The sequence below is a fragment of the Octopus bimaculoides genome, chromosome 16 (genome assembly GCF_046866305.1).
Source record: "Octopus bimaculoides isolate indiv1 chromosome 16, ASM4686630v1, whole genome shotgun sequence".
Lineage (NCBI taxonomy): Eukaryota > Metazoa > Mollusca > Cephalopoda > Octopoda > Octopodidae > Octopus > Octopus bimaculoides.
The window spans coordinates 30,590,104-30,605,873 of record NC_142943.1 but is presented as its reverse complement, the minus strand read 5'-3'; the positions used below and the strand labels follow the sequence as shown (position 1 = coordinate 30,605,873).

The 15,770-nt window shown below is 36.1% G+C and overlaps 1 protein-coding gene across 5 annotated transcripts in view; it reads left to right on the top strand.

Annotated features, from left to right (window-relative positions):
* The first annotated feature begins 1,693 nt into the window (after positions 1-1,693).
* Positions 1,694-15,770, top strand: part of LOC106879300 (glycerophosphocholine cholinephosphodiesterase ENPP6) — a 60,691-nt gene continuing 46,614 nt past the window's right edge. The window contains exon 1 of one of the 5 annotated variants that reach the window (XM_089364387.1): positions 1,694-1,898. In XM_089364387.1, coding sequence (XP_089220513.1) covers positions 1,806-1,898 — 93 coding nt within the window. In that variant the 5' untranslated portion in view covers positions 1,694-1,805. Of the gene's footprint in view, positions 1,953-3,601; positions 3,861-15,770 lie in introns of those variants that run through there. The other 4 variants (XM_089364391.1, XM_089364388.1, XM_089364390.1 and 1 more) reach the window with 4 other exon arrangements.

The following is a 15,770-nucleotide window of genomic DNA, read 5'->3' as shown; positions in this document are numbered from 1 at the left end:
CAGGAAAGAGATTTAGCTGCCACGGACATTAATTCTGAAATGGTTGCTTATATTAGGGGTTGATGTTCCAGCTTTCTCAACAGAGCAAAGTTGGGCATTTGGTTTTAAGAGTGTAAGGGAGAGTCCTGAAGATGGCCCAAGGTTTTGACGTCCTGTAACGGCCACCACTGAGGAAAACATTGATCGTATTCACCACATGTTGATGGATGACAGGCGTTTGTCTACAAATCAAATAGCTTATGCTATTTAGCATATCCTGTGACAGAGTTGAGAATATTCAGCACAGTGAACTTCGCATGACGAAGGTTTCTGTTCGGTGGATGTCACGTGTTCTTACACCTGAGCAAAAGCGCACCTGGTTGACCAACTGACGGGAAAATTTGACATTGTTTGAGGCAGATCTAGCTGGTTTCTTTAAACGTTTCGTAAGCCACGATGAGTGTTGGCCACATCATTTTGAGCCAGAGACAAAGAAACGATGCGTAACTCTGTATTTCTAGTTCAAATCTCAGTTCGGTCGATTTGATGGAAAGACAGAAGGAAAGAGAAGGCGAAAAAGGAGAGAGGAAGAGAAGAAGGGGACGAAGAAGAAGGGAGGAAGAAAAGAAGGACGAGAAGAATGTAGAGAAGAAGGAGGGTGAGAATAGTAAGAAGAAACAAAGAAGGGTGGAAAAAGAAGACGAAGGAGGAGGAGGAGGAGGAGGAGGAGGAGGAGGAGGAGAAGGAGAAGAAGAAGAAGAAGAAGAAGAAGAAGAAGAAGAAGAAGAAGAAGAAGGGAAAGAAGAAGAAGAAGAAGAAGGGAAAGAATAAGAAGAATAAGAAGAAGAAGGGAAAGAATAAGAAAGTGAAGAAGAAGAAGAAGAAGAAGAAGAAGAAGAAGTACCTAAACATGAAAGAGAAAATAGTTGGTGAAAGGAGAGAGGAGACAAAATAAAACGAGGTAGAAAAAGATGGAGGAACTTGTGAGGAGAAGGAGAAAAGATGTTCAATATAAGAGGAAAAAAGAGGAAAAAACGGTAGACGAGAGAAAATTAAGCAAGAACGTGTGTAAGTTAAACATTATGATTAAGAGAGTGGTAGGGGTAGGGGAAGAGGGAGTGATGATGAGATAGAGAGAGTGGGCGGAGGGAGGAAGCAGGAACATATACCGCCAGTGTCAGTGGAATGGTTATGCCGGTGGTGGAGGAAATGGTGAGACAGACAGAGGAGAGAGGAAGAAGATAAGAGAGGAAGGAAGATATATATATATGTGTGTGTGTGTGTGTGTGTGTGTGTGTGTATGTGTGCGTGTGTATATGTATATGTACGTATATATTTACAAATATATATGTGTATGTATGTAATGTATGTATGTCAGTGTGTTGAAGTGATTGTTGAATGGAAGTCTTTGATTCTTAAATTCTTTCACAGTCACTTTACACACAGAGAAACACACACACACACACACACACACACACACACACAGACATTTATACGCGCGCGCACACACGTTATCTTTTCTCTCTTCATCTTTCACACATGCACACACACACGCACACACATACACACACACACACACTGATGTACAAATCCTCTCACCCCCATATGTACTCACACACACACACTGTGTACGTACACATACGCACACTCATACACACCACACAATACTTCATTTACTATTAATTGAAAAAGAGGCTACAACCACAAGCTCGTGCAACAGGCAGAAACAGACAGACAGACAGATGTGGATGGACAGACAAACAGACAGACCGGTCGGGCAGATAGACAGGACAGACAAGACTGACAGACAGACAAGACTGAGTTGAATGAAGGGTGATTCCTGGCGTGGAAAACTATGGGGAGTAAATTTGAGTGGAAATCTCCGTGTCGGCCCTTGGTGTGTAAAGTTACCGACTAGGGTATGAACTCGAAACTTTTTGGCAGCTTTACGTTTTACCCCCTTTGTTTTATATGTATGTTTTGATTTCTTTTCTAATTTCTGATATTTTTCTGTTGATAATATATATTAATTTTTAATGATATTTATTTATATTTCAAAATCTTTTAATTTATTTTTCTAATATTTGATTTATTTCAAGTTTCTATCGTAGTAGAAGGAGCCCTTTCCTCACGTAGCACACGCTCTGTTTTGTGTATGTGCATGTGAATGTGTTGTGTTGTGTGTGTGTGTGTGTGTGTGTGTGTGCGTGTGTATGTGTCGGTGGGAGTGTTCCCATAATCCAATTGGATCATAGGATGTCTCCACCGAAGACTGGCGATTGTCACCAGGGAAAGCTTCGCCCCGCCCCCACTCACCAGCATCAACACTATAAGCACCACTACCATCAACATCATCATCATATCTCCCTCTTTTTTCAACCTCACCAAGACACCTTGCAACTATCAATGCCGCTTCTACTTCTACCAACGGCTGCTTACAATATATATATATACATACACATACATACATTCGTACATACATACATATATACATGCACACACACACACACACACACACACACACATACATGTATATACATTTGAACTATATATATATATATATATATATATATATATATATATATATATATATATATATACACTACATACATATATAACTCAATCGTACTTCACCGCATTGTGGTACACCGCTTCTCATCACAGCAGTATTTTGTAGAACTTATACCACCTGCTAACACCCTTTTTGGCACCTCTACATGGTACATCTATACACCGTGGTAGAATGTACTGGTACTTGGCACCTCTGTCCACCAAGCAGGAGTGTATCTCTTCTGGGTACCCCCCATACAACAAGGTTAACCATACTGCTACTTGAGTTGTATCTCTACGTGGCAGCAGCGTTACAGTCCTTCTTGGTATATAGGGTACCAGTGTTTGGTAGTTATATGCGTCTATCTATCTATCTATCTATCTATCTATCTATCTATCTATCTATCATGTATACTCCAAGGTGGACTGTACAACGACATGGTGTCTTTATACAGCTCGGTGTAGTGTACCACCTCATGATGCCGATACACAAAAAACTAAACTAGTTTAAATAACGCAAAAATCAACAGTTTTGACATTTAATAGAATATCATATTAACCCCAGACCAGTAACGCCACACAATATAGACAAACGGAACTAAATCAGTCAGGCTGAATTTTCATATTCGTTGTATTTTCCATAAATGCTCATTATACATACATACATACATACATGCATGTATGCATGTATACGTACGTACAAATACGCACACACACATATATAAACACGGAGACAGAGTAGGATATGTATATATATATATATATATATATATATATATATACATATATATATAATGCCAACGCACGAAACTCTTGGACCTTGAGTCACTCTGTTACTTCGGATCAATATTAATAAAATATACATATACTAAGTTTTTGAGTTCTATTTTTCCTGTTTGCACTAACTCTCTCTCTCACACACACACACACACACATATATATTCTTTTATTCTTTTACTTGTTTCAGTCATTCTTGACTGTGGCCATGCTGGAGCACCGCCTTTTTTGTCGAAAAAATCGGCCCTTTGTAAGCGTGGTACTTATTCGATCGGTATCTTTTGCCGAACCACTAATTTACGGGGACCTAATTACACCAATATCGGTTGTCAAGCGATGGTGTGGGGACAAGCACAGACACAAACACATAGATATATACATATACACATCCGACGGGCTTCTTTCAGTTACCGTCTACCAAATCCATTCACAAGGCTTTGGTCGGCCCGAGGCTATAGTAGAAGACACTTGCCCAAGATGCCATGCAGTGAGACTGAACCCAGAACCATCTGAATGGGAAGCAAGCTTCTTACCACGCAGCCACTCCTGCGCCGGTATGTATATATATTTCTATGAATATGTGTGTGTGTGTATATATATTTATATATATATATAAATATATATATATATATAAATATATATATATATATATATATATATATATATATATATATATGTGTGTGTGTGTGTGTGTGTGTGTGTCATGTATACATAAGTATGTGTGCACACACACACGCACATTAAATATGCGTGTATATATGTCTGCTTCCTGGCACGTTTGTTTTGCCTCAGCAGATTTGGCTGCTATTTCATGCAGGACAAGTTACTACATAGAGGTGGTTAGTCGGGTCTCTTGAACATAGTGACAGCGACTTCTCACCTGCCCTTCAATGAACTACCAGTTCTTAGTGACTCTCCCACCGCCGCCTCTGAAGAGATGCAAGGCAAAGTTGACTGACCTGAACTCGAATTTGTCATTCACATCTAGAACGGTGAATGACTTAAGCCGAGCTATAAACGGTACACACACACACACACAAACACACACACACACTCGAAGGAGAGAGAGGGGAGAGAGACAGAGAAACTTTAAATTTCATTAACACGAACAGTCGCTAACAACGAATATATTTTGACATCCTCAACTCCTCTTTGGTCAATGTACCACATGACCACATAAGGTAGTGGTGGTAGTCATGTTGTGTTGGTGGTGGCGATGGTGTTGCTTAGGTTGTTGGTGGTGGTAATGGGGGTGCCAATGGCTGTAGTGGTGGTGGTGGTGTGGTGGTGATGGTAGTAATACTGTAAAGCACTCTGTTGTATTTCTTTCTCTTCCTGTAGGATCTATTTCTCAGTTCTAACCTGACTATCTTACCTGCCTTTTGGAGGTGGAGTTACACAACGTCACTGACACCAACACACACGCGCGTATCTCTCTCTCTCTCTCTCTCTCTCTCTCTCTCTCTCTCTCTCTCTCCCTCTCTCTCTCTTTCTCTACGCATATTCATGTGCGTATGTGTGCATGTATATGTGTGTGTTTACAAATATATATACTCTTTACTCTTTTTACTCTTTTACCTGTTTCAGTCATTTGACTGCGGCCATGCTAGAGCACCGCCTTTAGTCGAGTAAATCGACCCCAGGACTTATTCTTTGTAAGCCTAGTACTTATTCAATCGATCCCTTTTGGCGAACAACTAACTTACGGGGACGTAAGCACACCAGCATCGGTTGACAAGCGATGTTGGGGGGACAAACACAGACATACAAACATATACACACACATACATATATGTATATACATATATACGACGGGCTTCTTTCAGTTTCGTCTTCCAAATCCACTCACAAGGCTTTGTTATTAGATTCTTATAAAAAAAAGCTATTTCTATTCATTTTTCAAAATATAATGATGCTGTACCAAAGACTTTGTATTTCTTATTCTACTTATATATTCTTTTATTCTTTTACTTGTTTCAGTCATTTGACTGCGGTCATGCTGAAGCACCACCTTTAATCGAACAAATAGACCCCGGGACTTATTCTTTGCAAGCCTAGTACTTATTCTAGCGGTCTCCTTTGCTGAATCGCTAAGTTACGGGGATCTAAACACATCAACATCGGTTATCAAGTGATGGTGGGGTGGACAAACACAGACACGCAAATACATACATACATATATATATATGTATGTATGTATGTATGTATGTACGTACATATATAGGAATATATCTGTGTGTGTTTGTGTGTGCATGAATGCATATCTATGTATAAATGTATGTGTGTGTGTGTGTGTGCCGTCCATGACTCGAAAACAATCTTGCGATCGTGACTGCAACGCCGTAACCACAAAGCCACGGTCTTTCAAGAATTATCTCTGAGGCACTAAAAATAACCAAACAAAATAACTCTTTTCGACCTATAATGTTTCGAATATATACATCACCATGCAAGGCTGCTAAACAATTTGATTACATTATCAAACAACAAATACCGAAAAGATACGCAGTATGCATAATTTGAAGTGTTTTTAGAGTTCTTGGAAAATTGGCAACAATTGCACCTTAGCCGTAGAAAGTCTGTTAACTAATATTCCGTTGGAAGAAACAATGATATCCTTATTAAATAGTATATAAAAATATTCAATAATAAAACTATTCATGAAACCAGCTGACTTACTGATGAATTTAGCGTCTTGTGCAGTTGGTCTATACTACAGATTGCTCATATTGTAAAATATTAAAATGAAAGGTGGGGTATTCATGGGTTGTCTATAAGGACAGACGATTGCAGTTTTCTGCTTGACCACGATAGAAAACAAAATTGTAACGAAGGTACAAACATGCACACGAAGTATGATGTACATCATATAATGTACATCAGATTTGTAGACGATATGTCAGTTGTAAAGGACGCCCCAGAAGTTGTTGAGAAACTAGAAGGAGACGTAGATAACAACTGCAGAACAGAGCGAAATAGACCTGAAAATTCAATGACTTGATTTCTAGTCATAAGCATCCAAATAGAAAATAATGGATAGATCACCTCCATTAACACCAGGAGTAGGAGAGCCTTCACTCGCATTTAATTTTAAAATCGCTCGCTGACGGAGCCTCTAAAAAGCTGTGTACAAGTCTTAAAACCAAAATAATTTAAAACCTCGTAAAACATGACACAGTGAACCACAAACTAGTACCATTAATATACTACAAAAACACTACAAATATTGTTTTTTTTTTATCAATATCAGACTAAAAGCTTGTAAACTCGTGAAGATGCTGGTAATGATAAAAATACAAGTCGTAAACTTCACGACACCAACTGTTATACTGGCCAAACAAATACGATGTTCTAGCGTTGACTAGCAATCGCACTAAACAAAGTAAAATTAGGTAAGAAAACATTTGTAAACAGTACATCTTATTCATGAAAAATGAAAGCCAATTGACGGTGGAAGTAATACTTACAGTATGGCCACAGTGTTAAAATAAGCATACAACTACATTAATCACAAATAAAAATATTGCACTCGATGTCTGGGTTTGTAGAAACTTAACGGTTCAAAATTCAAATTTCGGTGATCGTATAGACCCTGAATCAGTTAACAAGAGAGCAGCAGCAACACTCACAACTACCAAATCATTTAGATTATTTTTTAAAGAGGTTTGCTGTCCCATAGAAACTACACTTGTGGTTGGCTTCGACAGTTTGCAGAAATTCGAAGTCACAATCAACCCTTTTGTTGTAAAATTACGCACACACACACACTTATTTCTAAGCACATACTTCTATATAGATGCATTATTCGTGGATCAATAAATATGACGTATATGAAAAGCTGAGTTCAGATAAGCGTGGATCAATGTTTTACCCGTAACAGATATTTAATCAGACTTTAAACATAAATGCACGTTTTACCTCTATAATATACTCAAAGATATTTAACAACATGAGATTATATCATATGATATCAGAGCTATAAAATATTGCATTTAACTTCAAACATCATTTAGATTTTAGATACAATATATAATTAGATATGACTATCTCAATGTGTAGTAAGTGTGCACATTTGTGCTACATCATTACATGACTAGTAATACTAGTGAAAACCCTGCCCTGCGATAGGTTTTCTGCTGGTAATTCTAATAGGGTCATAACATGCATACATACATTCGTACTTACATACATACATACATGTATATATATAACAAAAATGTGTGTGTGTATATATATATATATAACAAGAGAGTGGCATTAATTTGGCTAAATTGATCAATAAACCAATTGAGCAAACCTATGAGGAATGTACCTATAATGACTACTGGAATCAGCTGTAAGCCAAATTTGCTCAAATAAAGGTATTATATGTAATGACCATTATTTCAAGCTTGTTTATACACACACACACACACACACACACACACACACACACACACACACACACACACACTCACACATACACACACACACACACACACACACACACACACACACACACACACACACACACATATGTATATTATTTAAAAGAGTTCCAACTCTGTCTGTTTTTTATGTTTTATTTATAGTCTTATAAAAGTAAATGGTAAAATGAAAACTGAAATGAAGTGTTGAATGTCTTATTGAATATATGAAATATTAAGTATTAAATATAGAGAATCAAATATATAAAGAAAATCAAATATATAAAGGCGAGTACGTACTTTCATGCCTATTGGCATTCATCAGGCCTCATCTGACAGACTTTAACAGAGTATATATATATATGTTTATATATATGTATATTTTCCCAAATGGAAAAGGTAAAGCACGAGTTACGACCGTTTAGTGAAGCTTGTTACATAAGCTTCACTGTGCTATGAAACGGTCCGTCCGTTACCTGTAATTTTATTCATATTCTTAGCAGTTTTAGTTGTTTAAATGGTGAGTTGTATGAGGACCATCAGTTTATCGAAATTTTTTAAAATTTCAATGGTGGGAGGAGGAAATGTGTATCTTACGATATTAATAATCGTATATTTTCCACGATGTTAAATATCGTATATTTTCCACTTTTTGTCATCTGTACGTATCGCATATTGGTTGCAGTAACTTGCAAGTTTATCACCAGGGCAGACACTGTCACTGGAAATAAAGTTTGTTGTTACTGTGTATTTCCAGATTAGTTGTTTTCGAACATAACTATGATCAAAGACGATGTGCTTATGACAATCTCGTCATTTATTTATCTAGAACTATATTGTTCGACACAGCCACCTCTGAAGATCGTAGCTGTTGTTTTCAGCAGTTTGAGAAGCTTTATATTAGCTGGTTTTTGAGCAGACACTTTATATATATATATATATATATATATATATATATATATATATATATATATATATATATATATATATATATATATATATATATATATATATATATATTAATTGATTTCACAGGCCTTCACCGACTCAAGAATTTTATTCAAATGTTGTTGAACTTTCGAACTATTCATATGGTTAGTTTGTTAAATTAATTAACGTTATGTATGTCTGCATCCGCTTTCGGTGAATTGGCCAAATCATTAAATGCTTGATTGTGTTCGTTTCTGAATTAGTGAGTTCAGATTCTACGAGGATGAATTTTGCTTTTTCATTCTTCTAATTTTCTCTATGTTGGCTATGACGAGAATCGCTGATTTGGAAAGAATAGTAATCCAGAGAGGTTCTGGAATCAAGATTCCGGAAAACCAAAGCTGTAATGCTAAAAAATTGGCTGTCTGTAATAGGAAAGAACGAAAACAACTTGCCAATCGAAGGAGGTAAATTGGTGGAACTAGAAGAACATCGGCGCGCGTGCATGTTGGTATTTCCTCCAAGTATTTACGCTCAAAGTTCAAACCCTGCTATATCTTGGTTGGGAGTAAAAGACTTAATATTTCACTCAGTTTAGCACCATCACCTGTCACTTTGGGTGCTTTTAGAGGAATATATTCTGTTACAAGAGCATGTGGACCAAGATTTTCGGTTGGAGGATAACTTTCTCCCTCCCTTTACCCTTCGTCTTCCCTCCCCACTAAAAATATCAAAAGAAAGAAATACCTAGTATTTCGCTACAAAATCTTCAACTTCGTATTACTCTGGCGTACTTTACCAATTCATAACACTAAAATAGTCTATGGAAAGCTTTTCGCAACACATACACAGGTAAAACACACATGCGCGCACACGCGCGCACACACACACACACACACACAACGCATACACACTCACACACATACACACACATACACAGCAATAATTAACACACATAGTCAAACACCCGTACAACCATGCACGCCGCTACCATTCTCCTTTCCTTTCGCTATACTACTGTCCATTCTCCGTTCAACCTCACTGACCTGTAGGTTTTAATATTGCTTGACCTTTAATATCCAAATATTAATTATACTCTTAATTAATCTTCGATACATTCTTTGTCTCTTTCTTCTTTCTGCTGCCTCAAAAGACATTTTTAAACTCCAAAAATGATAATTTAATTAAGCACAAATATTTAGAAGTTGAAAACCTATTGATTAAGATACTCATCTATGTACCCTACTTAATGTATGTGATATTTCTTTACTACCCACAATGGGCTACACACAGAGGGGACAAACAAGGACAGACAAACAGATTAAGTCGATTATACCGACCCCAGTGCGTAACTGGTACTTATTTAATCGACCCCGAAAGGCAGAGTCGACCTCGGCGGAATTTGAACTCAGAACGTAGCGGTAGACGAAATACCGCTAAGCATTTCGCCCGGCGTGCTAACGTTTCTGCCAGCTCGCCCTACTTAATGTATGTGAGTGTGTGTATTTATATATCATGCGATAGGCCAGTTACTGCAGTATTCGTCCCGAGATAACATCTATAATGAAGGTGCCACTTACACGGTATTTATCCTGAGAGCCTGTTACGTATATCGGACATGATTCAGATTTCTCATTAAATTTATATTACATTTCTATAGGAAAGGTTTTGTGATTGTTTTCTGTAATTCTGTATAAAAATATTTTTTGTCGGACTAACGATTAAAGATTAAATATTTCATTCAACTCACAGTCTTGCTTTTGAAAACTTTATTCTAAGTGGCCGAGTATAACTTATTTTCTAGTTGTTACCAGTTGGAATATTATCTTTCATTTTTTTATCTTCCGTATCTTTTAATTGTTTCAGTCATTAGACTGCGGCCTAGCTGGGGCAGCACCATGAAAAATTTTCAAATGAATCACCACCAGTACTTATTTTTTTAAAGCCTAGTACTTATTCTGTCGCTCTCGTGTGCCGAACCGCTAAGTTACGAGGACGTAAACACATCAACAGCGGTTGTCAAGCGGTTGTAGGGGACACACACAGACACAAACACGCAAACACACACACACACACACACACACACACACACACACACACACACACACACACACACACACACACACACACACACATATATATATATATATATATATATACATATATATATATATATAGATATATATATATATATAAAAAAGATAATAAAAGTGAAAAACTACAGAAGGCTTGTGTTACATGGTTAAAGTATATATTTAAATTATGTCAGAAAAATGTAAGAAAAATGTTATAAAAATGTTATAAAATCTTTTTGGTATATAAACATTGTATTTTGAGAAATATATATATATGACAGACTTCTTTTAGTTTCTGTCTACCAAATTCACTCACAAGGCTATAACAGAAAACACTTTGTCGAAGTGCCACGTAGTGGAAGCGAACGGGCAACCATGTGGTTGGGAAGCAAACATCTTACCAAGCTGCCACGCCTGCCAATTCTCTATTTTGGTTATGGCTTGAAAAACTTTCCAACGCTGGAACCTGAAAACACAGTCAACATTTTAATGTATAATGACTTACGAGACTGCTTTTAGTAGTATTGAGCCCTTTTAAGAGCAAATATTTTTTGTAAATAACCCTAACACAAATACGAAAACATAAACATATACGTATATGCATGTGTGTGAATGTGGGTGATAAGGGCATGGTAAGGTTTGTGATTAAGTGTAGACAGTTATATGTGTCTGTGAGTGTGCGTGTATCTCTATGTCCATATGCATATGTGTGCGCGCGCGTGTATGTGAGAAAGAGAGAGAGAGAGTGTCTGTGGTACGTGCTTCTATATGTATATACATACATATTTACACACACACACGTCTATCAATCTGTGTATCTACACGCGCGCGCACACACACATATACACACACACACTCCTGTATTTATATTTATGCTTGTGTATTTGTAGACGTATAAAGTATAAATTCAAAATACACGGACATATTGATAAATATTGAAACAGGTGTTCAGTGCTGTTTGTATATAAGAATGTACGTGCTTCAACAGGCCAGATGGTGTGTATTAACACAGGTACACACAGAGACGCACAAACACACAGAGACACACACACACACACACACACACACACACATATATATGTGTGCGCGCGCGGGCGTGTGAGTATTGCTCGAAATGCGGAGTTGATAAAACAGGGGACAACTGATGAAGGGATTGTTCTGTATGCTGCATGTCTTGTTTTTCTATTTATTTCTTTCGTTGATCGCAAAAAAAAAAGTTCGTTTTCCATGTAGTTGTAATTCACGTTCCCGTTTTTCATGTTGTTTACGTTTTTTGACGTCATGTACCCATATATGCATGTGTATATACATACATATGTAAGTATGTACATGTGTATATGTATGTATGCCTATGTACATATATATATATACATATACACTTGGAAAAGGATGCGTGGCGTTCGATCATATAATAATATAAATAATATATAAATATATGCATATATCCATACATATATGTACATACATGCATATATGGGTACAGGACTTTAAAAAAAACGTTAAACACAATGAGAGATGAAAACATAAAAACGAAAATATAAAAAACGAACATTTTTCGAACAACGAAAAAAACAAAATACACCTCGCCTGGATATTTACCACTTCTGAGGTTTCGCTCGCTATGAAGCATATGTATCCCGGATCTTATCTACTCCATTCCGTAACTCTTGTATTCTTATTCGCACGCACGGCAACCCTGGTCGCCAACCGTGAATTAAAAAAACCCAAAAAACTACCAGTTTATCATACTTCGATGCGAAAAAAATCCACAACCTTCCGTCTCAGTAAATCATTATTAACCCTGAAAGTTGTTTTTTATATTTACTACGGATTGGTTGAAGCTAACTTTCTTTCTACACCTCGATCCCTATATACATACTTACAATATATATATATATATATATGTATATATATATATATATATATATATATATATATCCTCCAAAATGGAACAAGAACTCAACAGACGACATTAAAAAATCCGGACAGATAGACGATGCAAAGACAGGCAGGAAAAATAATAAAAAGACGAACAGATAAAAACAAGGACGGGTCATTCGCAGCCTCCTCTCATCAGTCAAGTTACCAAATTATCCTTACAGTTTCGGGCAGTTACACTTGAGGCTGTTCAAATCTGGTTGTCCCCAAAACTCGAAGCTAAGAGCATTACAATTTTTGGGAGAAAGCAAGCGAACGTGTACGACAACAAAGTAAAAAAAACGGAGAGCATGTTACACAATTACAAATACAAACAAGAAGAAAGTAACAACAGGTGTCTTTCAACTGATAAAAAACGAATCAAGTTGAGCTGGCGTGTGTGGAGTGAGAGCTTTGAGGCAGGAACTTAGGAGACAACCATAAGAGATGAAAGTCAAGCGACACGAATATAAGAGATGCTTCGCGGCCGGCAGTCGAGCTAAGAAAGAAAGATCATACATGACCGAACACCGGTCACGTGGAAGGAAAAGAAAGAGGTAGGGGTAGAGGGATTGAAAGATTAGGGGAAATACGTACATATCCATGCATATAACTACACTTACATAATACATTCATAGATACATGTACACAAGCATACACACACATATCTTCGTATGAATTTAATGTGTATTTGTGAAAGAATGCATCTATATATATATATATATATATATATATATATGTATATATATATATATATATATATATATATATATATATATATATATATATATATATATATGTATATATGTATATATATATATATATATATATATATATATATGTATGTATATATGTATATATATATATATATATATGTATGTATGTATATATGTATATATATATATATGTATGTATGTATGTATATATATGCATATATGTATGCATGTCTGTATGCATGAATGTATGTATATTTCCATATACAAATAAATGTAGACATGCATCTTATATATATATATATATATATATATATATATATATATATATATATATATTTCTATTATGTATGTGCGCATGTAAACAAGTATGCATACATGTAAATATGCATGTATATTTCTATGTACGTATACACGAAAATGTCTATATATGTATGAGTTTATATACACGCAGGAGTGTATGTATGTATGTATCTGTTTATATGTACACAGGTGTGAATGTAAGTATGCATGTATGTATGTATATATATTTATGCATGTATGTATGCATGTATGTATATATGTATTTATATGTATGTATGCATGAACAAAAATACATGTGCGCGTGAGATTGTGGAAGGTAGTTTTTCTGTGTGTATTTGTATATGCGTGCATATGCTTATAATGAATTCATGTATATGTGAGCGCGTGTCTGCGTGCGTATTTTTGTGTGTGCGTGTGTGTGTGAGTGTATGTGTGTGTGCGTGTGTGTGCGCGCGCGCTTATACCCGTGGTCGCATGCGTAAAAACGTTGACAGTGAGAGTGCGTGTGTGTCTGATTTTGTGCGTGTGCATGTGTGTGTGTGTGAGTTGTGTATTTACGGACGGTTTAAGTATTGCACTTAACAAGTGGGTGTTCCCTTGTGGGGGGGGGGGGGGGGATGGGAGGGTGTTGGCTGACAAACAGTAGCAGCAGCAGCAACAGCAGCCACATCGGCAGTAGCAGCAACAGTCACGGCAATAGCAACAACAACAACAACAAAAGCAAAAACATTATCTGTAATTACAACAACACAGGGACCCATTATGTCGTCACTTATCCCGCTAGAAATAGCAGCCAGTTTGCCTTGAATTACACCTGTGACAACTACAATAACAAAAACAACACCAGACTGTGTTTAGGTGGTCACCTGTCTTGCTAGACATGGCAGCTAAATTTCACTCAAATTTCATCCTACAGTCTTTAAAAGGGTGGGGGTAGGGGTAAATATAGCATAAAGTAGTCCAGGGCACGCAATGTCCACACAATGGAAAGGCGAGATGGTTATGGGTGGAGTGTCTTGTATCATGAGTTTACAGGGATCCGGAACTGAGCAGGGGCTAAAAGAAAAGGAAAACTACAAAACCAACAACAACTGAAACAACAATATTTACTACTACAATAATCACTGCTGCAGCAAAGAGACGTCACTGACCACTGAGCTTAACAACAACAACAACAACAACAACAAGATCAACAACAATAAGAGCAGCAGTAACAACAACAACAACGACAATCGACAGTAATTAGTACAAAAAAGAAAAAAACAAAGAAACAGTAAACACATTAAGAACAAAATAAAGAAAGCTTGAGATCTTTAATAAAAGGAGGAGCTGGGGTGAGAGAAAGAGGGGGGGAAGAGGGACTGGTGGGGAGTGATGTATAAACACACACACACACACACACACACATGTATGTATGTGTGTGTGTGTCTGTGGATGTATATATATATATATATATATATATATATATATATATATGTATGTATGTAAATATATATATATATATATATATATATATATATATTCATGTATATATACACGTATGTATATATAAAAACACACAGAAATACACATAAAATCATTATATATATGTAAGTATATATATATATATGTATATATATATATATATATATATATATATATATATATATATATATATATATATATATATACATATATATATATATACATATATATATATATATATATATATATATATATACATATATATATACATATATATATATATATATATATATATATATATAATATATGTATGTATGTATGTATGTATGTATGTATGCATATATATAAATGTACACATACAACCATAGATTAAAAGAGAGAAGTGAAAGTAGAGAAATACAACCATATATATATATATATATATATATATATATATATATATATATATAATATGAGAAAGCCCGAGACATAGAGAGAGGGTGAGAGAGAGAGGGGGGGGTGAGAGAGAGAGAGAGAGATAGAGAGAGAAGTTGTGAGGGAGAGAGAGAGAGAAACTTGAAAAGGTTTAGCGTTTATGTATGTGTGTTTGTATGGGTGAAAGAAAGAGAGATAGAAAGAATAGGTTGAAACGACTTAAGGGTGCGTGTGCGCATTGT